At 33.4% G+C, this 25,389-nt stretch overlaps 5 protein-coding genes across 5 annotated transcripts; 2 read left to right on the top strand and 3 right to left on the bottom strand.

Moving 5' to 3' along the window:
* The first annotated feature begins 1,698 nt into the window (after positions 1-1,698).
* Positions 1,699-5,055, top strand: LOC123269059 (neprilysin-2-like). Its single transcript, XM_044734558.1, has 2 exons — positions 1,699-2,685; positions 4,823-5,055. The coding sequence occupies exons 1-2, from the start codon at positions 1,794-1,796 to the stop codon at positions 5,053-5,055; spliced, it is 1,125 nt and encodes a 374-aa protein (XP_044590493.1). The 5' UTR covers positions 1,699-1,793.
* An 814-nt stretch (positions 5,056-5,869) lies between these two features.
* LOC123269316 lies at positions 5,870-7,862 on the bottom strand. The gene is made up of 2 exons (XM_044734924.1): positions 7,410-7,862; positions 5,870-6,329 (listed from the first exon to the last, which is right to left on the bottom strand). Exon 1 carries the CDS (start codon positions 7,788-7,790, stop codon positions 7,416-7,418), a length of 375 nt encoding a protein of 124 aa, XP_044590859.1. The 5' UTR covers positions 7,791-7,862; the 3' UTR covers positions 5,870-6,329; positions 7,410-7,415.
* A 4,611-nt stretch (positions 7,863-12,473) lies between these two features.
* LOC123269315 (ATP-dependent DNA helicase pif1-like) lies at positions 12,474-13,978 on the bottom strand. Its single transcript, XM_044734923.1, has one exon. The coding sequence runs from the start codon at positions 13,632-13,634 to the stop codon at positions 12,492-12,494; it is 1,143 nt and encodes a 380-aa protein (XP_044590858.1). The 5' UTR covers positions 13,635-13,978; the 3' UTR covers positions 12,474-12,491.
* A 7,996-nt stretch (positions 13,979-21,974) lies between these two features.
* Positions 21,975-23,031, top strand: LOC123269058 (putative nuclease HARBI1). Its single transcript, XM_044734557.1, has 3 exons — positions 21,975-22,043; positions 22,255-22,314; positions 22,396-23,031. The coding sequence occupies exons 1-3, from the start codon at positions 21,975-21,977 to the stop codon at positions 23,029-23,031; spliced, it is 765 nt and encodes a 254-aa protein (XP_044590492.1).
* Positions 23,032-23,598: 567 nt separating this feature from the next.
* LOC123269057 lies at positions 23,599-24,051 on the bottom strand. Its single transcript, XM_044734556.1, has one exon. The coding sequence runs from the start codon at positions 24,049-24,051 to the stop codon at positions 23,599-23,601; it is 453 nt and encodes a 150-aa protein (XP_044590491.1).
* Between the last annotated feature and the right edge of the window lie 1,338 nt (positions 24,052-25,389).

Raw genomic sequence — 25,389 nt, 5'->3', positions numbered from 1 at the left:
TATGTATTTTGTGTATCGTTTTATTTACGTATCTATTTTACGCTGAAAGTACACGAAAATTCTAGTTTTTGTTTTTCACGACGTGGTTACAAACTGTTTTTATCTTTTTATTTTAAGAATCTTATTTTTATTATAATGTTAAATTGAAAGAAAAAAATTTTGGAACATACTTGGTGTGCGTCATTGTGTATTTCAATTTTTTTTAATTTTGCAACCGCGCACACTAAATACGTTCCAAACTTTTTTTTTAATTTTTAAATTTTTAACAAAATTTTTTTTAATTTCCGAAAATCATAAACAATCATATCGGTTACTTGGATTTTTTAATTTTTTTATTTTATATATTTTTGTAAAGAAAAAAACAAATTTTTTTTTCTTAATAGTCTTATGAACGTGGACTTGGCGCGATTTTTTTACAGTGAAACTGTTTTTGTTCGGATTAGTTATCTACTGTATCAATTACGGTAATTTACAGTATCTATACGGTAGAGTACTGCATTTGTACGGCACACTTACCGTAAAATACGGTAACGTACCGCAGTATTGTAAGTCGACCGCACTACATCGTCTTTTATAGTAATTTTCACCGTAACTTACTGTAATTTTACGATACTTTACCGTACCCTACCGTATTTTGGATTCGTCAAGGTAACATTACAATTATACCGTAATTTCACACAGTACACTGGCCATACGGCAAAAAACAGTAAAAATACAGTGAACTACAGTTATCATGTATCTGTAATTGTTGACGGTCTTTTACAATACCGTACGATATTACTACAATCAATCACGTTGAACAATCGCGGTATATTATATCGGGTCCACCAAGGATTGAGAAATTTACTAATCTTCACAATAAATGATATTAAAAATAAATTTTAATATTGATTTTATTCAACCATGTATTTATCTCAATAATAAAAAATATAAAAATGTATACAACTTTACTTTGATAAAAAATGTAGTACTGACACAAGATGAAAAAACAAAAAATGCGAAATTTAACACAATTATTTAATAATTACCTTCGCAAATGAAGCTTTTGGTGAGAAAAGATTGGAATTACGAATTTGTAAAAATGCCATCACTTGACACACATTAATATTCTATTCACAAGTAATTCACTTTAATTAATTTTTTTACTATCGCACGTTTCTTGATATTAATTGTCTATAATTTTAAGGTTATGAGTGTATAGTAAACTTCGTTCATCAAAAGTAAAGATATACAGTACAGTTTACGGTATTTTTACCGTACTAGTATACGTCGCGCGCGCAAGCGCGCGTCTGAATGTTAGCATGGAATTATATATATTTTCGTGCTTATAATATATTTGACCAATCGCGTTACGAATAGTTTGCTAACATGATATACTTTAATATTTTTCATCTAAATTATACTTATGGATTAAACATAATGGAGTTAATAAAAATATGCAAAAACTTGCATATTCAAAGCATTGTCAATTTTTAATTATATTACGGTGTATACTTCTGAAGTTCCCGCACTACCGTATTCCAATGATAATTACAATTAAATATATGTTAGAATTTTATAAACTCATGAATAAAATTTCTTACAAATATTTTCTTAACAAAATTTTCTTTTTTAAGTAAAACAAATAAATTGTCAAATGTTTGCTAAGTTGGAAGTTTATTTATTCTCTTAGGAAGTTTATTTATTCTATTAGGAAGTTTATTCTCTTACAGATCAAACCACCGTTTTTTGAATTTTCCAACCATGAGTCAATAAATCAAAGTGATCCGCAAATAAAAGCTTACTATGATTACATGGTTAATATATCTGTGCTACTAGGGGCTGATAAGCCGATTGCTGAAAATGAACTCAGCGATTCCTTGGAATTTGAATTAGAACTCACAAATATTTCAAATAACTTATCAATTGACTCATTATTAAACAACACGGCATTAATCGAGGAAATGTCCGTTGCTGATATGATTGAACGTTGGCATTCCGTCAATTGGATCAAATTTTTTAACATAGCTATGCAACCATTTTATGAAATCAACAACGCGACAATTATCAGAACGGCAGGAAGTTTTATTTACTTGGACAATCTCATTCAAATTTTAAATTACACTCCCAAGCGAATTCAGGCTAATTTTGGATTATGGAAAATAATTGAAAGTTTAGTACCGTTTGTTAAAAATTCCACTTTCCTACAAGTTTATCAATTTTATAAACAAGATGAAGACGAATATGACAATGAAATTAATTGCATTGAATTAGTTAAAGAATTGTTACCGGTAAGCGTTCATGCTCTGTATGTGAAAAAACTTAAAGATACACGAATTAAGGAAGCAGTGACTGATATCTTTATCGAAATAAAACAAAAGTTGATAGAGACTTTGAGTTCTGTCGATTGGACTGATGGAGAAACTAAAAAAAATGCTATCGCAAAAGCGGAAGCTATAAAAGGTCTTATCGCGTATCCGGATGAGTTGTTAGATGATGAAATGCTAGAAGAGTATTTTGCAGATCTCGATCTAGATGATGATTGTTTTCTGGAAAATGTTGTTCAATTGGAGAGATTCAATTGGATAAAGGAGATGGATAATATAAGTAGACCCTTTAATATATATTATAGAGCGAATTGGAATGTAACTTCCTTTGATCTGATTGGGAGTACAGGCCATTACTTTCCAACATTAAACTTATTTGGTGAGTTCATTTTATGTCTTATAAAGTTAATGTATAGAAAGTGTAAACTTACTTATTGAATCAAAGTAATAACCCGAAAAAATGATATACTTTTTATAGTAAACTGTGTAACAGGGAAAATCGAACTTCCCGGGGTCATTATCGACCCCGATAATTGACGCATGGTAGGTAAGGGTTTTCCCTTACTTTTCGATTTTTGACAAGAGTTTCGACTTGTCACCGGGCGTGCTAATCAAGAGTCCCCACTACTGTTCCCGGAAAATGAAGCGGGGCGTAACAATAGGAAAGTTCGAGAGCCTCAGCTGAGGGTTATAAAAGAGCGAGCACGAAAAACATCGAGGCTTTTTCCCTTCTGGAAGCCAGTGGCCTTTTGCCTTTTGTGAATCAGTGACCTTGTTGAGATTAGATAAGTCAAGAGAGTGCAGTTTTGAACGCCGACGATAGAAAGCAACTACTGAGGAGTTTATTACGGTATTTGGAATTGGACAAGCCCTGACCGGAAGCTAACATAGTGGTTTGAGACGACAAGACGCCAAGCGGCGGAGCCAGCCAAGTTGGACCGGAGTATCAGTCATCGTTGGATAAAACAATAATTTAGTCTCCAGGTATTTTCGATTTTTTTAGGCCAAAATTGATTATTAATTTAATTAAGAGGCTGAAATAATTAAAATTAATTTCTCGAGCGGTCATTTTTATATTAGCAAGTTTTGTACTTTAGAAATTCATGCGCCAAGGTCATTTAGCTAGTTTTTTGTTATTGGATATTTATTTTAAAAGAATGAGATTAATAGTTTATTTGTGAATTTACTGTAGAGAATTTATAAGTAATTTATTATAGGCCTGTTAGCTATGATAAATTAATTTTAGTTAAGAATTTTCGAGATATAAAGAAAAGTAAATTTGAATAAGAAATGAAAATGCGTAATTAAGTCAGTGAAGGTCATTCTAGAATGTATGTAGTTAAGAGTTGTATTGAGACGCTTAGGATTCGAATAGTTGATGTTTAGAATTTTGTTTAGGAAGATTAAATTGAGTAAATCCTGTAATGAGTTCAGTAGAATTTATTAATTGAAAATATTAGTAGAAAATTTAGTAAGTGAACTAGTACAGAAATTTAGTGATTATGTAATGTAGTAAAATTTATTTGCAGTAAACAAGTGTTGGCGTAAAATTTAGTAGATTATGATAGTATTGTAAAGTTTTGGAAAATTAAATTTAGGCCGGTGGATAAATGTAATTGAATTGTTTAAGTTAGAAAAGTGCTAAATCAATTATTAAATAATTGATTGAATTTAAGGATAATTTATTAGATAAATTCGATAAGAAAATTTGGTGAATTTGGTAAATTTAGTTAATCTGGAGATTAAATTTATTTAAGGAAAATTGGTTAAAATTTTATTTAAGAAAATTTGGGAAATGAATTTAGTTAAGAAGATATATTAATGAATTTAATGAATTAAAATCGAAGGTCAGAATTTTGTGTTAAGAAATTGTTAGGCGTAATTTTGGAATTTTGGAAAATACGAAATATTGAGAAGTTTTATTGGGTAAAATATGTTGTTTGTTATTCCGTCAGTTGGACGAGGGTTAAGGAATTAAGAATCTAGATGCGTAATGGTCTATGATTAAATTTAGAAATTAGGAATCTAGATGCGTAATGGTCTATGATTGAATTAGGAAATTAAGAAGATAGATGCGTAATGATCTATAGTTGAAAGAATTTAAGGATATTTAGTTGTAAGTTTTGGCAAGTGCCTGCGTAGGTGAGAGGTCCTCACAATTAAGTAATTGATAAGTTAATTTTAAGGGTAATATTATTAAGGAATTTTGTTAAAATTAAATTGTTTATATTAAATAAATAATTGAATTGTTAATTGTTAATAATTGTTTCTCAGTATTAATTTTTCAGCCTTTCTCAACTTCTCACGACCCGATCTTTCCTTCTCATGCTCCCCGGTTTCTGGGACACCGAGTATAAAATCCCAGTGGCACCCTTTTCAAAGAGGAAAGGGGTGACCAATTGGACAGGGCTAACCACCCCGTTACAACTGAATCATTAACATTAACAATCCTAATTAATAGAAGAAAACGAAAGTAATAAATTATGTATCGAGGGTTTAATTTTTAAAATCTTTAGCGATGTCCACAGGATTGCTCCAAGGCTTAATTTTCGGGATCCATCATCCTAATTACATGAATTACGGAGCAGCTGGAACACTTATAGGCCATGAAGTCAGCCACGCTTTTGACCCCTTCAGTCTTCAATATGACCATATTGGAAGAGTAAATAATTTATGGACTGATAAATCATATAATGAGTATCAAGATAGGCACGTTGCTTCATCGACCAATACAATAATTATACCCTAAATGCAAGTAAACAAAAAGTAAGTTTCAAAATAATTATTTCATTATCAAGAGACTGAGTTGGTTGAAAATGTTCTATATATATATATATATTTTTTTTTTTTTTAGTTGAATGGTATTAGAACTCTACACGGAAAGAAAATTATGGGAACTATTCCTATACCATTATGGGAATGGTTCCCATAATGCTATAGGAATAATTCCCATAATGATATAGAAACTATTCCTATATCATTATGGGAACTAATCCCATAATATTATGGGAACTATTCCTATATTATTTCTATATTATTATAGGAATAGTTTCCATAATTTATGGGAACCATTCCCATAATAGTATAGGAGTGGTTCCCGCAACATACAGGTTTAAATCCTACATGGAAAAAAAAAATTGGGGCTGCCGCATGATACATTCCTGTGGAAGATAAATGACTTTCATATGACAGCAACATGATTTTCATGTGGCAGGCAGTAATGGTTAAAACAACAATAATAATTAAATAATAATAATTTATATTATTAAGAGAATAAGAAAAATTTTGTCTCCTGGATAGTCACATGATGAAATCGATTTTTTTAGTGAAATTTAGTGTCATTACAAAGGACTTGACATGAATTTGTGCCTTTTCAAGGTTTCATATCATTCTCGTTGATAGTCAATTTATGATGATGGTCAATTTATAATAGATATTTAGGTTGCATTCGAAAATGCTCTATCTCTAAACATATAATTGAGAAATGACCTTGTATCTTGTAAACTATTGACATTTTTAAAGATATAAGCTCATATTTGTAGTAATCTATTTCTTTGGTTTTATAATTTATTCAAGTTATAACTATACTCTTTACAATATTCGAATGAAGTTAATTAAATCTCACAATAAATAATCAATCCCGTAGAATATAGTTATCAGAAAACGATACAATAGATAAAGTTCGTGTATAAATAATAATGTCAAGATAGTACTTCGCGATTACAATAATACGATACGTGAAATAAAGGAAAATAGGATGTGTCCTAGACCGTAGGTGTGTGTATCTCAGAGGCTGAGGAAAATCTGCCTCGTGCCCCTTGACTCTTGAGGGTGTTAGTCTTTGCTAACACTTAGCGTTGGTCTTGGGGTCCCGTGACGTCATGAGCCCCTTGAATGCCGGGGAAGGGATTTTATGGCCGAAAGAGTACGGTGGTTGACGCAAAATTTTCGAGAGTGGAAAAGTACTCCCACATTCGGCCTCTCCTGACCACACAAACCGTCCTCGGCTTTGACTACCTGGATCTGAAAAATTCATCCAAACAAATCCTTATTAATGACCCGATCAGGGTATTAAAACTACAAGAAGGTGACTATCGCTGCTCAACCCACACTCCTCTAGTCAGAGTGATCAGCTCTTCCCAAGAGTATGAATCGACCCGCGATAGCAACCAGGTAGCGCCTAGGGATAGGAAAAAATAGGATTCTCAACCATTCCAGGGCCTTACCCCATGAAAACCGTTTACCAAAACGGTATAGTTCACGGATGCCTGTTCAGGATGAGACCTCAGTTAGGTATACACATACTGAGTTGTCTGGGCCTAGCGCTAGAGTGTACGTCCCTGAAGACTCTTGACTGAAGTCCAGCATGACACTCTAACTAGCGGCCAACTGGTCCAACCTAGGCCAGTGTCCTCCGAACCTGCCTTGACCAGGGGCCAGGAACCAAGAGAACGACTGACTTGGCAAAACAGTCCACGCCTGACTGGCCTAGAACCTCCATAGTCTCTCCCGTCAGTGACGAGCTGACAAGCTCTAAAGATCCCAGACTTGGCGAAATTAGTCGTGCCTGACTGGCCGAGAACTTCCATGGGTTCCTCCCATCAGTGACAAGCTGATGGGCTCTAGAAGCCCCCGACTTGACGGAATTAGTCGTTCCTGACTGGCCGAGAACTTCCATGGTTCCTCCCATCAGTGACAAGCTGATGGGCTCTAGAAGCCCCCGACTTGGCGGAAACTAGTCATGCCAGACTGGCCAAGAACTTCCAAGGTTCCTCCCGTCAGTAGCAAGCTGACAGGCTCCAGAAGCTCTTGCCTTGGCAGTAGGTGAGATCGAGCATCCACTGCCTTGTCCAATTGACCCAGTGGCTCGGAGTTCTCAGAAAGACCAGCACGGTTACTGAATCCGGACGACGCAACTCGTTGCTTGTCCCTGGGAAGTCAGCTCACCGTCGAGCATCCCGGAGACCCATCATGGATCCTCGATGAAAAACGCCAGAGCACTCGCTGTTGTTCTGGTCACCCTTCTTTGGTCCATTACACGACCCAAAGACACGTTTCTGAGATCTGTAAACTACAAACATTGATTAGGAATCATAATCTCACCTTAATTTATTCCAGTGCGTTGAAGGATATCCATCTTTTCATCCTGTCAACCGCTACGACAGTCTTTTGTCTCCTGGATTTCTGCAGCTCCCGTAAGTCTTGGACCTCATACCGGTCATTGGGCAGCACTGCAGTAACCTTGAATGGACCCTTAGACTTGGCGACTAGTTTGTTGCTCTGTCCAGTCGCGACTGGATTGGTAGCAACCACAACGATGTCGCCGACAGCATACTGTGGTGGTTTGGACCGCTTGGCATCAAACCTGGCCTTCTGCTTTTCCTGTTCAACTTCCGTAGCTGCTTTCGCCTGTTCTCGCATCTCCTTGAGATCCAGGGCGTCCAACGAGCTTTGAATTGAACCTAAAAGGACAGAATCTGCCATACTGCGGGGCCTGTAACCAAGTAAAAGTTGAGCTGGGGTTTTTTGTGTAGTCCGATTAGTAACACTATTGATACCACTCTAGACTATCTTTACAAATTTATCCCATTGGTCTTCGTCTGCCCCTGCACTGGAAGTTGCTAATGAATTCAGCAACGTGCGATTCATACGCTCACACTGTCTGTTCGCCCTTGGTGTTGCGACTGCATTGAGGACGTGCTTGATATTGTATTCTCTACAAAAAGCAGCAAACAGTTGTGACGTAAAACTCGTGCCTCTGTCACTGATGATCCTAGTAGGAACTCCAAAAAGTGAAAAGAGTTGGGTCAGTGCTCGAATGACCCACTTGGCTTTAACGTCCTTCACTGGCTCCAGAATACAAAATTTAGTAAACCCGTCAACTATAGTTAGTATCTAGGTATAGCCTCGTTTACTTTTGACAAACGGACCCACATGATCAATGTAAATCGTGTGGAAAGGAAGGGCAACCTTCTCTATGGGGTGTAACATGCCGGGCTTGCGGCCAGAGGTAGACTTATAATACAGACATTGTAAGCATGCAGTAACGTATTTTGGAACAAATCTCTTCATGCCTTTAAACCAATAATGTTCGCGCAGTTTCTCGAGAGTCTTATCAATTCCAAGGTGTCCCTGATCGTCATGACACATTTTCACGACGTGGAAACGAGAAGCTCGTGGTACTAACCATCTATTACCATTCTCGGTTCTTCGGAAAACTACTCCGTTCCTAAGGTCATAAATTTCAAAATAATGTTTTGTACTCGCTTGATTATCTCCAGACTCCAGGATCTTCATGATTGTTTCAATGTCGGGATCTTGCATTTAAGCAACTTTGATCCACTCGCTGGGAGTGACATCAATAGCTAAGCATTCAATGGGATACCGACTTAAATAATCAACATGCACTCCTTGAGCGACCGGCCGATACACAATGTCGAAATTGTAGTCTTGTAAATATACCCACCATCTGGCAACACGTGGTTGTATATCCTTTTTTATAGCGGTCGCCCGCACGGCACTGCAGTCAGTAACTACAGTGAAGTTTATCCCTATCAGGTATACGCGAAAGGTTTTGAGGGCTGCAATGACCGCAAGAGTTTCCAAGTCGTATGAATGATATTTTTGTTCTATCGGGGTTGTTTTACGACTATAGTAAGAAACAACTTTCTTTTCGTTCCCATACTTTTGCATGAGCATGGCTCCAAGACCTATTGAACTAGCGTCTGTATGAACCTCAGTTTCAAGGGTCGGGTCATAAATAGCAAGAACGGGTCTTGTTGTTAATATTTCTTTTACTTCGTTTATTACTCCAGTATGTTTTTCAGTCCAAACCCAAGGACTGTTTTTCTTCAACAAATCTGTTAGTGGCGAGACTTTTTGGGCGAAGTGTTTAATAAATTTCCGGAAGTATCCCGCAAGGCCAAGGAATGAACGCACTCCTTTCACGTCTTTAGGGATTTCAGCATTTTTAACGGCTTCAATTTTATGAGCGCCTGGACGAACTCCATCCCTGGATACTTCCCGGCCCAAATAGTCGATCTTTGTTTGAAAGAACTTACACTTCTCTAAATTAAGAGTGAAGTTATAATTCCTGAGCGCTTTCAAAACAAGCCTTAGGTTTTTGAAAGCCTCTTCTATGCTTGAGCCTATAACCAGAATGTCGTCGACATACACTAAGGCTATTGTGAATCTCAATTCTCCGAGAGCAGTGTTTATGGCTCTTTGGAAAACAGCGGGTGCATTCTTTAAGCTAAACGGCATGCGTAAAAATTCGTAATGACCGTCTGGGGTTACAAATGCAGTCACTTTAATAGAATCTTTGTCCATAGGAATTTGATAAAATCCGGATTTTGAATCGAGTGTAATATAATATGAAACTCCGCTTAATCGATCGATCTGGTCATCTATGTGAGGTATAGGATGAGGATCGACGACGGTGACCGTATTTACTCCTCGAAGATCGATACACATGGCTTATTAGTATTGTAATGCTTATTAATATTGTCTGCTTCTGGACAGTTGTGACGTTGGTGACCAGGTTTACCGCAACCGTAGCAGACATTTTTCGATTTGTCTTCCCGAGTTTTGACTTTACTGGACTCTCGCGCGTGTGACTTTTTCGCGTCTTTACTCTTATCTCTTGATTTATGCGTAGTTTCGTAATTCGCGAGACGCTCATTCAATTCCGCGATAGTTTGGAATTTGTGAGTCATTAAAGTAGTGCGGATCGAATCGTCTTGAATCCCCCCAACTACACATGAAACTAATTTATTCTTCGGTATTTCAAGTTTTAATTTCTTCAATTTTCCTATTTTAAGGAAAGAGTACGCTACAAGATCATGACCTACGGCGCATTCGAAGTTCGCGGCTTCTTTAAATAATTTACTGTAATTCGACTCACCCGGAAACTGCTCGGCAATTAAAGAAGAGAATGCCCCCCACGTTAACTGCGAATCATGCAATTCTGTATACCAAAGTTTTGCGTTACCTTTAAGCCTGCATGTCGCCATGTAAAGGGTTGTCCGCTCGTCCCATCCATAAAGCCTAGCGTGTGCGCTGACCTTGGCAATCCACTCCGCAGCAGATAGGCTGGTTTCCTTGGGATCAAACTCCGGAATCGCCTCCTCGTTGGTGAAACTGCCACCGCTAGGTCTTGGTATACGTACTGATTGTGCAAAACCTGAGAGGACCTCTGTGAGTTTCTCAATCATCAGAAACTCGCTACTCCTGCTGCTGCTGGCTTCACTGTCAGTTTGTCGATTGTTTGGTACAGTTGGGTTCAATCGACTATTGGAAGCACCCCTCTGCCGAGGTGGTGATTCACGGTGGCGATGCGGTGATCGAGATCTGTGACGATCTTTCCGGTAACGATCACTCTCATGATCACGGTCCCGCCTTGATCTTCGGTCACGACTCATGATTTTAAATTTATTAAAAATCACTGTTCACCGCACTATTCACTACACTATTCACTATGTGAGCACGATAGTGTATCCCACTTCTGACTCTGTAGTAATCTATTTCTTTGGTTTTATAATTTATTCAAGTTATAACTATACTCTTTACAATATTCGAATGAAGTTAATTAAATCTCACAATAAATAATCAATCCCGTAGAATATAGTTATCAGAAAACGATACAATAGATAAAGTTCGTGTATAAATAATAATGTCAAGATAGTACTTCGCGATTACAATAATACGATACGTGAAATAAAGGAAAATAGGATGTGTCCTAGACCGTAGATGTGTGTATCTCAGAGGCTGAGGAAAATCTGCCTCGTGCCCCTTGACTCTTGAGGGTGTTAGCCTTTGCTAACACTTAGCGTTGGTCTTGGGGTCCCGTGACGTCATGAGCCCCTTGAATGCCGGGGAAGGGATTTTATGGCCCAAAGAGTACGGTGGTTGACGCAAAATTTTCGAGAGTGGAAAAGTACTCCCACATATTGATGTTACACTCATCGAGACCTTTCATTTGAGTACTCACATCAATTTTTCATATATTTTATATATTTATATATATTACTAGCTGTGCCCGCCCGCTTCGCGTGGCATAATTCAACTGTACACTTAATATAATATCTAATATGAATATATATAAATATATATCAAATATAGCTGTTACTTTCCCGCTTCACTGGTTATTTTTGATTCTAATAGTAATTTATAGTTATTAATTAATTTTTATTCATTTATTACATAAATAAATTTGGTTTCACATAAAAATTAAAACAACAAATTATAATTTAATTTTTTAAGTGATGAGTATTCTCGGATTCATTTATCATTGTTTTCTTGGAATCGAAATCTGAAAAATATATTATTTAGTTAGTTATTTTTAATTTATGTATCATACTAATATCATTAAATATATCTGATAATACTTACTATTAGAAATCCATTGTTGTTTTAGTTCATTTTGTCGTTTAATACGCTCCACTTTCTTCTTCTCTAGATTTTCAAAATAATCACGAATTTCCTTGAAGCTGATAAGAGTATTATACATTGCATCAACCAAACATTTCTACAAATGGGTTAATGAATAAAATAAAATTAAAATGTGTTAATATAGAAGTATTCGATCGTAAGTCTCTATAAGAATTAAAGTCACATACCGTTCTAACTTCTTTAAAAGCTGTCCTTTTTGTCTCAAAAGTACCCTCATAAAATCCAACACCTTCGTGATGTCTCTCATCTTGATAACTTACTCTCACTATTGTAAAACATCCTATCATAACTTTCCTAGTCTTATCTTCTTTTTCGAAATCTATTTAATTTAATAATTTCAAAGATAATTTTTTACAGATTTGATAATTTTTATTTACATGTAAATTAAAATTAATTTACCAATGGTTTGGTTTTTGATTACATGTGACCAGTTTTCACTGCCGAACACTTGATCAGCATACACACACAAATGTTCAAACGTTAAATTCTTTTCAGCCATCTGTTTTTTTTCTTATTAATCAATTTTTTAAATGACGTTTCGTTAAATTATTTTGTGTTGAAAAAAATCTTCAATTATTTAGGTTAAAAATAAAAGACTATTGGTTCATTTATTCGTTTTTCTAGAATTTTTTATTTATTCTTTTACAATTTACAAATTTAATAAATAAAAACTATATTTAAATAGTAATAAGTAAACAATATAAACAATATATTTAAAGTATAAGTTATTCTATCTTATTTTAATGCTTCCGGATAAACAACATTTCGTGTTGTGTTATTAGGAGATAAAACATATAAATTATCACATGAGCTTACGCGAGACACCGCTACGTATAATTGTCCATGTGAAAAACAATTTGTTCTTAGATCGACACCAGCAGCTTTCAAAGTTTGCCCTTGTGACTTGTTTATCGTCATAGCTAAACAAACACTGACAGGAAATTGGATTCGTTTAAATTCAAAAGGATAATTGTTAGGAATAATAGGAATTCGAGGAATGAATGTACTTTCTCCTGTACCTGATCCAGTTAATATTGTGGCTTCTATAATATTCTTCATTAATTTAGTTACTCTCAATCGCGTCCCATTACATAGTTTGGGTGGATTCAAATTTCTCATAAGAATTATCGGAGTGCCTACTTTTAATTTAATTATATGATCTGGCAACCCTGATGTATTCAAAGAGTTAAGAAACTCGACAGGATAGTTAGTAAGGTCATCTTGATTAAGAGTAGTATTAATTGATGTATAAATTTTTTCAACAGCATTAAATTTTTCTATGATAACACTATTAATACCTTTTACAATTTCATTTGTCGGACACAATATAGCACGTTCAGAGAACCATTCATTGTCTTTATTTGAAATATCATTTATGCCGGGATAAATTTTTTCGATCAAATCATCAATGGATGAAACAATTTTACAGAGCCCTTCTGGTAATAAAATTTCGCCATGTTGATTTTCAGTTAAAGTACCTTCCCCTACATTCAATAATAAATTTGAGAATTCCAAAGAGGTTGAATCTTTTTTCACACGCATGTTAATTGATAATGACAATTTTTTAATTTCATTCCATATGTAAGATTGTTTCAGAGAAGCATTCAATTCATCAGCTCTTGTACCTCCTGTTATTACTGGTAGTGTTTGACGAAAATCACCAGAAAACAAAAATGTTATTCCACCCATTACCGAAGTTGTGTCTCTTAAATCCTGTAACGTTCTATCAACAGCTTCAATAGCTTTTTTATTAGCCATCGTGCATTCATCCCATACAATAAGGCAAGTTTTCTGAAGAAGCTCGGCTTTGTTAGTATTTTTAGATATATTACAAACTGGACTGTCAGTAATATCCAAATTTAAAGGTATTTTAAACATTGAGTGAGCTGTTTTTCCACCTGGTAATAAAGTGGCCGCAATACCTGAAGATGCAACTGCTAATGCTATTTTTTTACTATTTCTTACTTTTGCCAAAATTAAGTTAATTAAAAATGTTTTGCCGGTACCTCCTGGAGCATCAATAAAAAATATGTCACCTTTGGATGTAGACACACTATTAATCACTTCATTATATATTTTATTTTGTTCTTTATTAAGTTTTGGCTCATTTTCTATTAAAAATTGTGATAGTACTGATTGATCATAATTTATTTCTTCTAAATATTCTCTATTATTAATAGCATTTCTATAATCAACAGTTGGTGTAGGGAGCCCGTAATGATTTAAAGTTATTTTATATATTTATATATATTATATATATGTATATATGAAAAATATATCAAAAATGCATGTGGGTAGTCAAATGAAAGCTCTTGATGAGTATAAAATCAACACAAGCTTATATTTTTAAAAATATCAATAATTAAGAAATGACCTTGTATCTTGTGGATTATTGGCATTTTTAAAGATATAAGCTCATCCCGCCATTACACTCATCGAGACCTTTCATTTGAGTACCCACATCAATTTTTCATATATTTTATATATTTATATATATTATAACCAAAATTGCGCCGATAAAGGTTTTCGATCGTAGCGGGCTTTCGCGTTTTCAGGCCTCGACGTTGGGCGCCAATTCATAACCAAAATTTCATGGGGGGTATACGGGAACTTGACTAAACTTAATTCTAAAAATAAAATCTGGGTTATACTTCGTCTTCTTTCCGATTCTGGATCTCTGGTATCGATAAAATTAGGGCGCCAGGTAATTTTTAATCACTGGAATCACCAAACCAGTGAACACGGAATTCAAAGAATTTTTATTCGCTAGGAATTCTTAAACTAGCCAAACTTAAACTTAAACTTAAACGGAATTAGATAATTTTTATTCGCTAGAAATTATCCAAACTATCCAAAACGTAAACTTAATCGAAAACACAGAAACTTAACGTAAAATAAAGGCCAAAGAACCCAAAACTGGAAAGACGATAGAATACCTCGGGGTTGCTCAGTGTGCTGGTTTGTGGAGAGAGGGGGTGGTTCGGGTGGAGAGGATCCATACTTGTAATAATTCTATTCGCAACACTAAAAATTTATGCTTAAAATAAAATCCTTATTTATTTAATAAACCGTAAACTTACTTAACAAACTTGTTCTCAAATCACTATAAAAAATTACTAGAACGATACAGTTAACAATAATCAACGCTATAGCCAAGTTACAGACACTTACTTTCATAAAATAAAACAAATAAATAAATAAATCTTAATGACTCGAATAACAATCTCAACTCAATCTGTCAACGAAACTCTAAGTATAAAATTTATCATAAACGAGACTATCCAATATCTCAAGACCAAAACTCAATTATTAACGCTCAAATTACAATAAATAAAATAACCTCATACCTGATACAAACAATGTCGATGCTGAGTAACTTTTTATAATATTTCAAATAAACTTCATAACTATATTCATTTCTGTAGCTCAAACTAAAACGTAAAAGACTAAAATCTTAACCTGTAGCTGCAACGGTATGCACGTCCGATTACCGGAAGTGATCAGCGGCAACTCTAATACAACACAACTGTCCTCTACGATGTCTAAAACTCAACTCTTCTTAACGAAATCTAAAACTCGACTGATATTAACGAAATTTTAAAACTCAACTGTTCTTAACGAAATCCCAAACTCAACTATTTTTAAACGTGACTCACTCACAAACTAAAATTTCTATATGCAATTAATCCCCATAAATATTTCAATCCCTTAATCAAATAACTAAAACTCTGAGTACGGATATTCCTTTGGTAGATGCTCTCCAGGAACTGACTACGGCTGGGATCGAAACCAAAAACGTAACTCAAAACGTAACTCAAAATCAAAATAGCAAAAACGTAACTTAAACTTTAACTAAAACTTAACGAAAAACGTAAACGTAAACGTAACTTAAACTGATCCCATATGCTTTCGTCATGTTCCTCTACATTAGAGCGCTGGCATCTCAACCAGACCTAGGCATTCCACCTGGAAATCTCAAAGGGTTAGACTGGCGTCTAGCATCAAACGAAACCGGGTGACTTATAGTCCCGCTCTACGGTAACGCTGATTTACCCACATACTCTGCAGCCTCAAAACCCAAAACTTAAAATTCGAAACTCAAAACTCAAAATAACTCAATAAAACCCTTAAATGACTCAACCTCAATATTTTCCAAAAACTTGACTCTAAAACTGACTCTAATCTCAAAAATCTCAAAATCTTAACTGTAACTGTAACTCTCTAAATTCACACTAAAACTGTAGCTCCTCGTTACTCGGCATCTACACTCAGACTCTCCTCACTAAACTCAAATTTTTAATCCTCACAATTATTTTCTATAAAATTTTGGCCTTGAAATATCGACTTAGAATCACAAAAATCCGTTGGCGCTAGTGACGTTCATTTCAAATAGACCCCGGTCGATAAAATAACGTCACAATATGTATATATGAAAAATATATCAAAAATGCATGTGGGTACTCAAATGAAAGCTCTTGATGAGTGTAACATCAGGATGAGCTTATATCTTCAAAAATGTCAATAGTTTACCAGATACAAGGTCATTTCTTCATTATGTATCTAGACACAGAGAACTTTCTAATGCAGCCTAAATTCTTATTATATTAAACTGAGTATTGGTGAGAATGATATGAAACCTTGAAAAGGCACAATTCCAAGCAAAAATCCATTTTATCACATAAATACACTGGCCACAAAATTTTCCTTATTCTCTTAATAATATAGATTATTATTATTATTATTATGATTATTATTATTATTTAATTATTATTGTTGTTTTAACTATTATTGCCTACAACATGAAAATCATGTGGCTGCCCCAATTTTTTTTTTTCTGTGTATATATTATAGGAATCATTTAGAACTCACTCCGCACGAAAATTTTATCTTTATTTTTTTTTTTGAAAATGATTCCCATAATGGTACAGGAATGATCCCTATAACATTCTAGGAATACTTCCTATACCATTATGAGAATAGTTCTCATCATTATGGGAAATTTTCTCATAATTCTGGGAAAATTTCCTATAATTATGGGAACAGTTCCTATAATTGCCTGGGAACTGTTCCCATAAAATTATGGGAATAGTTTCCATATTTTTCTTTCCGTGTGGCTGAAAATATTGCAGACAATGTTGGCATAAAAATAGCTTATCTAGCTTACCGAGATTGGGTAGTACGAAATGGACCTGAACCAAGTTTGTTGGAGTTCTCTTCATACACTTCCAATTAATTATTTTGGTTATCTTATGCGAGCTTGTGGTGCACTTCATACTCCCCAATAGGATCGAAAATTCGAAGTGATAGTGTACATTTGCCAGCCAATTTTCGAATCATTGGATCGATTTCAAATATGCCCGAATTTTCTCGTGACTTCAACTGCCCTTTAGGTTCCAATATGAACCCTCAAAAAAAGTGTAATCTGTTTTGAATACCCGGGAAAAAAAGTTTAGATTAGCTCTGATCAAATCAGATCAAATTCATCAGATCTGAGCAGATCTGCATTTTGGCCAGATCAAATTTGATCTGATTAGATCAAATCTGATCTGTTCAGATCTGATTCGATTGAAACAGAATTCATAAAAAAGTTTATAAAATAAAAATAATAGTAAAATTTATTTTATTCCTACTTTCAAATTATAAATTATGTATTTTATATCAATTTTCCGTGATTTAAAGTCGAATTATCGTTGAAAAACAATTTACGATGTTGGGGATTCAAACCTGCGTCCTTCTGCATGTCAGTCCCAGAGCGTACCATTCAGCTACTAGAAGTACCTGACTGAGTTACTCTCAGATAATAGTGTAGGCGCTGTATTTTCTTGTCTTAAAATTTTGAGGTCGATGTACAAAATATGATTACTTTATGAATTTTGACCCGCTGAAACCGAATATCACAGTCATTTTTGCGAAATCCTAGGCCATCTATTGTTTATAGCCATTTATTTAAACAATTATTTGAGAAATCATTTTTTTTGAGATCGGATATTTTTTTATCAATATTTTAGGGAATTTTGAGGTGAAAATTACTCTTATAAAATTTGCCGTAAGTTGATAGTTTCTGAGTTATAAATTTTTGAAAATTGAAAATTCTTGATCTTCAACAATTTTGATGATTAATTACAAATAAATAAATTACTTTAACACCAGGTTTAATGCACGTGATTGTAAAGAAGAATACTCAAAGTTTCTATTGAAACAATAACATCCGGTTATAATTTGTATTAAATAAAAAAAAATGTGATCAAAGTTAGTGCATTTGTAAGAGCTATTTATTAGAACATAAAGTATAAAAAGTCGTACCTAAGTAGATCTGCTCTGATCAGGGCAGATCTAATTAGATCTATCCATATCACCTTTATGATTACATATATTCATCAAGCTTGATCTGATTTTATCTAACTTGATCTGATCATATCTAAACTTTTTTTCCCGCGTAATAATCAGATTAAATTAGATCTGCATAGATCAAGTCAGATCTATTTATATCTAATTTTTTATTTAATTTTGATCAAACTTGATCTGGATTGGTCTAATTTGATCTGACTGGATCTAGTTTGATCAGATTAGATCTATTTATATCTAATTTTTAATTTCATTTTGATCAAACTTGATCTGGATTGATCTAATTTGATCAGAGCAGATTTAAACTTTTTTTCCCGGGTATGTAAAATGTACGTAATAGAAGAATTTTCTCGAAAATTATAATTTTGTATCATTCTTTTGATATGCATCGCGAACACATGCGCAGGGTATGATTTCTTCCATCATATAATCATTTTAAGCTTATTAAAATATCGACAATTAATAATTGACGGGAGTCTCTGATGAAATTTAGGATGAGACTCAGATAGAAAACTGTTGAAGACTAAACTAAGACTGACTGACTAACTGGAAATAACTGAGAATTTTCATTTTAGTTAATCTTAAAATTTGAAGTTACTTGTTTCCCAAGCCTTCTTGGGTGATACAATACAGTACAATAGAACTCTTATTTACTTGTTGATTAAGCCCTTAAAAACATCTAGAACCGGACGAGATACTTAATGTATTGCACGACTCTTCCAAGCTCACGTCGACTGGAGTATCTCGAACAACTCCTTTCTTAAAGTGTAGATACGCTGGCACAATAGCTTCTAGACCATTTTTCCCCAAGTTGAGGTTGGATAGACAGGCATTGGCCGTCTCTCTGGTATTGAACGTTAAACACCAAGTGTTTTTGGGACTCTCAACATTGTTGTCAAAGCGTACATTGCTATTTGCCAGCTTGCGAGCTATTTCAATGACTTTGATAGATTTAGTTTTGTCTTGATCACTAATTATTCTCACGTATACTGCGAAAAGACTTCTTTCTTGTCTACCATACCTGAATTTATCCGCAATCTTGTTATTTTCCTCCACCGCGTTATCAGCCTTATCGCGAACATTCTGCTGGGTCTCCTTTTTCTCAGTAGGTCCTTGTTGCAGGTCATCGGTCATCTCCACGTCTTCCAGGGTGTTGCTCTTATCAATGTCCGAATCGTAAGCACCACTGTTGCTGACTGACTTATCTCTTTTGTTGTCAGGTTCGCACCGCTTGCCGGCGTCATTATTACGAGACCGTCCCGGCGACATTTTCTCTTCTGAGTATTGTATAAAACTACAGTTAATCACGCCAGATCTTCTCCCTCTGATAAACTCTTTCATAAGACGGTCCAAATTAACGAGATCGATGCAAAGTTAGTCGTCGGTGTACAGTTATGCTTATACCCAGAGTTAAGAGTCAGCGAGCTTACTTGGATAACCAAGGAACTGATTACGTGATAAATCTATCACTAATGATAGTTATGAGTAGGGCCAGGACTTTCGCAGTTGTTTAAATGAACATTCATATGTTTAACCTAAAATTTGAATAAAGAAAAAACACCAACTTCCTGGCCCTAGTTTATGAGTGACTTATACAAAAATTCGTTCAAAAAATCTTACGGAGTCCTAATTTAATTGCAGCTTCAACGCGATAGTAGCGTCATCTAGCAACAATGATTTCATTACTGTTGTTTTATTGTTGATAATTTAGGTTTTGTTTTATCATCGTTTACCCTGATAGCCACAGTTTCAGACCAACCAAGTTGGTGTCAGATAGTTGCCACCAACTTAGCGACAACTTGCGGTCAACTTCCGAATTTGTAACTGTTGGCGCCAAGTTGGCTACAAGTTTCTGAGAAAAAAGAGACCAATCTACTGCCGCAATATGTCGCCAAATTTCTTGAGAAACTTGTCGTCAACTTGGCGTAAAAAAGTTTCAGAGCAACTTTTACCGACAACTTGGTGAACAAGTTGACACCATCCGAGTTACTTTCCAAGAGTTGCCGCCAAGTTGGTGATAAGTTGCGGCAGTAGATTGACAGAAAGTTGCGACCGACTTGGCTATCAGGGTAGTTAACGTAAACTTTTCGTCAACTTTAGTGCAACTCTTGTAAGTACCGTAGGTATATGAAGAATACTATCTTATCGATGGAATTTCATAATACCGATAAAAATCACTTTTATTTTACCAACATAATCACATTAAAAGTTAGATGGCGCCACTGTCAAACTAAAATAAAAAATTTGAAATTTAGTAAAATTATATGTAACTCAATGTGACCACGGCAGAGTGAGCTGTTGCTCGAGCCTTCTCTTATATTTTCAATAAAAGAAAAAAAATTTTAAATTACCTAAAATTTTTTATTATCGGTAGGAAATTTTATAAATTAAATTATTTTTCGATTATTTGTTTAGGAATTGAATCATTAAGTTATTTTATTATAATTGTGTTATATAAATGACATTATTGCTAAAAGTAAATTGTGTTTCTTAGTTAAAAATTAAAGTATTAAAATAATTTAATACTGTGCATACAAAAATAATGACTGGATTTTAATTAGATAAAAAAGAAAAATTTCGATTCTTCATGAGGTCGATTCCGGGTATTTGTCGACACTTTTCTTGCCACAATCTTTGAGTTCTTGTTCTTTTTTTTTGGTTTTTCACTCGATCATAAGCAGCTTTTAAAGCTTTTTGAACATCCATAGTGTGCTGATTGAAAGTATAATTCGGATGATTTTTCAATACAATAGCTGAAATATAAAAAAGTTTGAATTACAAATGGGAAGTTTTGAAAATAACAATATAATTTTTGTGTTAGTTTTAAAAAATGGTTTTTTAAGACATTATTTCACTTACTGTACAAATCTATATTTAAATTTGTGCCTTGGAGTGTGTTAGTCTTTGTCTTGTTTGATTTCAAATAATTGAAATTAACAAGAACCTCATCCTTAATTATAAGATCTCCTTTCAAGAAATATTTCAAGTTGTCGTAAAGAGAAATCGCAACTCCAAAATGACTAAGATAATTTTTCTATAACATACAAAAGAGGTAATGATTATAAGAGTAATATATATAGTCGTCGTCATTGATTTATAATGGTTGGCAATGATTCGAGTAAAATAAAAAATTCTCAATTTGGATATCTCTCACTAAAAATTTCAATTAGTTGGTGTGTTCGGACCCGCCGCCCCGGCGCCCCGGGGCGTCGACTATTTTTGTTTTTTGACGCGGAAAATTCAAATTAAAAATTCAAATCGGTAAACAAAAGACAAATTGACATGAAACTAAGTGTGAATTTTCCTGTTAGAAAGCCAACAGCTGATGATCAGTAAAGGAGAAAAGTATTGGCGCCTATTTGTCACATCATAGTGTATAATATTGATAAAAAACAATGATAATATTTGTTATTATAAAAATATAAGCAAAAAAAAACATTAATATTTAAAAAAAGTGATATAGTTATTCGTGATAAGCTATCTAATGGAAAATCAATATCAATATTTAATTGATGCAATTTTGAGTTCTTCGTCTGATAGCTCAGATGATGAAATTCATCAGTGGCTGCTGATGTCTGAGAAAATAGAAACACCAAAAATAAAAAATTACATTGAGAATGTTGTTTATATAAATATAAAGTTTATATCTATATAAAAATAAAGAGGTAAGTTTAATTAATTTCACGTAGTTTTTACTTCTTTAGAAGTCTTCAACTATCATTTTTTTTCATTATCTAACATTCACTTTAGTGGCTAAACTAATTTTTTTATGCTTCAAAGTATTTAAAAAAAAGTATTAATTGAATTACTTGATTTTTGCAGTTTCGGCGTCATTTTCGTATTCAAAGAAATACCTGTAACAAATTGATTCAGATGTTTGCCGAAAGTCAATTTTATTGTAATGCTGATACTCATAGTCCTATGGTATCAGCTGAACCTCATGTATTAGCATTTTTGTGATATGTATAAAATTACAAATAATAATTTTGTTATCGTTGATTACTAATTACTAAAAAAAATATATATTCAATAAAGGTACGCTTGTAATAAAACAACACTCCGAAGTGTGGCAGATCGTTTTGGTATCGCTAAGTCGACATTGCACCAATGTAACGATAGAGTCATCAATTTTTTATTAAATATTTCTCCACAGGTAATACGTCTTCCGAGAACCGACGAAGAAAAAAATATTAAAGCTACTGAATTTCAAGCTGTAATCAACACATAAACACTCTGTTTCTACTCTTACTAATCCTTTAATACTTATATACTTTTTATATCTTTTTTTTCGCAGATTCAAGGCATTCCTGGCGTTGTAGGTTGCATCGACGGTATGTTCATTGACATTAGATGTCCTCACCATAAGATGCCTTCTACATTCGTTAATCGTCATCATCAAACCTCTTTGGTTTTACAAGCTATTTGTGATGCTAATAAAAGATTTATTGATTGTTTCACTGGTGTCTCTGGGAAATGTCATGATGCACAAGTATTCAAGTTATCGTTTATATATCCCATGATTCATCAATTGGGTGATCAATACCATATTATCGGCGATTCAGCGTACCCAATGTCTAAAAATGTTTTGACACCATACAAAAATTATGGCAATTTAACCAACATCCAACAAAGATACAACTCAAAATTTAGTGCAACTCGGGTTAAAATTGAAAATAGCTTTGCATTATTGAGAGGAAGGTTCAGACAGCTAATTCGTGTAGAATACACGACAGTTGCAAAAATTTCGAAGTTAATCATGGCTTGTTGTGTGTTACATAACCTTTGTATAGATAATAATGACTTCTTTGAAGGTGAACTTGAACCTGAAGAAAATATATTTCATAACATCAATGAAGATAATGTTTACCCTGAAAATATCATGCAGGAAGAAGGAGAAGTTAAGCGCAATCTAATAGCGGAAAATTTATAATTAAATTTCTACTTAAGAGATGATAATTATCATAACTAATTGGTAAATATAAAGAACTTTGCAATCATACTCTCTTTCTTTTACAACATAACTTTTTTATTAACAATAAATTTTTTACATCAAGTATGATCAAAATACAATGTAATAATTAAACTTGATGATTCGAATTACTCCTTATTTATAAAACTATTAATAATTTTTAACAAGGACACTATCATTACAGATAGTTTTATAAGTAAAAACATAAAATAATTCATAGTTAAGAATCAAGTATAATAAATTTTAATTAAAAAACCATGTTAAACTATTGAAATTTTGTCAACAACTAAATAGTTTACATACTAATACTGATATTATTATTATACGATATATTATATTATTATCATAATATCACATGTTTTAATCATATATTCAAAGATTATGTAGTATTAAACGTTTTTGAACATATTTTTTCAACATTATATGTTGTATAGACAAAAAATTAAGTAACGTATTAATCATTAGAACTTTTTAAGCAGTCTTTCAATTGATAACGGTTTATATAGTTTTTAAAATTATTTTTCTTGATCAAAAGTTTGCTTGCGACAAAATACGTCTCTTATAAATTCGAGTTTTTCTTTGTGTCTCTTCATTTTGTTTAGCTAATTCTTCAATGACGTCAATAGCCGAGGTCGTGGAACGTTTGGCAGTTTTTCGTTTTTTCTTCTTAGAAACTCCAACTTCATCATCACTAGTAGTATCACTATCACATGATTTTCTTTTTATAGTAGCTGGTTCATCGATATCCGCAATACCGACACCAAACCGAACCTTTGGCAGAAAAGAGTCATCTATTGATGATATTTTTTGTAATTCATCTTGGTATTTAACAACACGTGGTGCTCGTCCTGATATGCGATTGTTGTCTAAAGCTTCTTTGGCATCTCGTTTTACTCTTTTTAATCTGTTTTCACACTGGTATGCAGTGAAAACTGTTTTATAACTAGTAGACATCTCTGTTGCAATGTGCTTCCACATCATTTTCAGATTTTAAAATTTTTTGAAAGGTCCAACTTCAGTAAAATTTTGCGTATAGAGGTCTAGCAAAGCTCTGGTCAGACCCTCAGAAGACAAATTTTTAGAATTTTTATCACTGACACCCACGTTTGAACTGTTGGTGGATGGGTAATTTGAAGAATTGTTTTGACAACTTTCCTCATCAGGTACATCAACGGTAATCACAGTATCTTTTGACAGGAATTGCAAAAATTCATTGCCTGTAAAATAATAATAAACAAATATAAAAATAAAAATTTATTGACGTAAGCAACGATACAGATATTTGAAGAAAAATTGATAAATAAAATTTATATATATACATATATATATATATAAATTTTCAATAAAAAACTTTCACTTAAAAAATAATAAATTAATTGATAATTACCCGATTCGTCGACAACTTGGTACAGTGTTTGATCTCCTTCAGTAATAACCTCGTCATTTTCGTTATAACACACTCCCTTAATTAACATTTTCCACAGTTTATTAATACAAAAAATTATGAATTATGATTATTAACTTTTTCCAGTCTAAAACATGAACGATATCGTATTTACGTGTATTTTTAATAATATGATGACTATTTATATTACTATATTATTCAGTATGATGTGATAATGATGTGACATTAGCTGTTGGCTTTCTGACAGGCGAATTCACACTTAGTTTCATGTCAATTTGTCTTTTGTTTACCGATTTGAATTTTTAATTTGAATTTTCCGCGTCAAAAAACAAAAATAGTCGACACTCCGGGGCGCCGGGGCGGCGGGTCCGAACACATCAAATAATATGTTTGGAAAATAAAAAAAACAAACGAAACTATGAAGAAAATTTACATAAAATAAATAATTGTAAGCTCAGACAAACATAATTATAAAACTTTAACCACAGAAAAAGTACTATATGTAGAGATAATTAAAAATAAATAATTCCTTTATGGTAAATCACCAGAGAAATAATTTAAATATTCAAAAATATACAAATAAAATATTTCAAATAAGTTTGATATTTCAATTAAATGAAAATCAATGAAATATCAGTCTCCTGATAATAACAGTCTTAAAAATAAACAATATCAAATAATTATAGCTAAATATAAAGACATTTACTAAATTATTAGATCATATCATAATACAAAATTGAAATTGAAAAGGCCTAAAATTAGAAAATAGTCCATTAAAGCAATTTAAATTTTCATAAAATGGAAATATAAACAGAAGAAACAAAGGAAATTAAAAAATAATGACAAACCTAAATTCAGACAATTCGAATAAAAGACATCAAGGTTATTTGACATATACACAAATGAACAACTCT

Source organism: Cotesia glomerata, linkage group LG7 (genome assembly GCF_020080835.1).
Source record: "Cotesia glomerata isolate CgM1 linkage group LG7, MPM_Cglom_v2.3, whole genome shotgun sequence".
Classification (NCBI taxonomy): Eukaryota; Metazoa; Arthropoda; class Insecta; order Hymenoptera; family Braconidae; genus Cotesia; species Cotesia glomerata.
Note: the sequence above shows the minus strand (reverse complement) of the source record. Positions and strands in the feature narration are given on the sequence as shown.

Excerpts from the sequence above, each read along its gene's own strand:
- LOC123269059 (XM_044734558.1), top strand. The coding sequence starts at position 1,794 with ATGGTTAATATATCTGTGCTACTAGGGGCTGATAAGCCGATTGCTGAA. Across the intron at positions 2,686-4,822 it reads TCCAACATTAAACTTATTTG|CGATGTCCACAGGATTGCTC; the intron begins GTGAGTTCATTT and ends TAAAATCTTTAG.
- LOC123269316 (XM_044734924.1), bottom strand. The coding sequence starts at position 7,790 with ATGGCAGATTCTGTCCTTTTAGGTTCAATTCAAAGCTCGTTGGACGCC.
- LOC123269315 (XM_044734923.1), bottom strand. The coding sequence starts at position 13,634 with ATGTTTAAAATACCTTTAAATTTGGATATTACTGACAGTCCAGTTTGT.
- LOC123269058 (XM_044734557.1), top strand. The coding sequence starts at position 21,975 with ATGTTTGCCGAAAGTCAATTTTATTGTAATGCTGATACTCATAGTCCT. Across the intron at positions 22,044-22,254 it reads TGGTATCAGCTGAACCTCAT|GTAATACGTCTTCCGAGAAC; the intron begins GTATTAGCATTT and ends ATTTCTCCACAG. Across the intron at positions 22,315-22,395 it reads AAGCTACTGAATTTCAAGCT|ATTCAAGGCATTCCTGGCGT; the intron begins GTAATCAACACA and ends TTTTTTTCGCAG.
- LOC123269057 (XM_044734556.1), bottom strand. The coding sequence starts at position 24,051 with ATGATGTGGAAGCACATTGCAACAGAGATGTCTACTAGTTATAAAACA.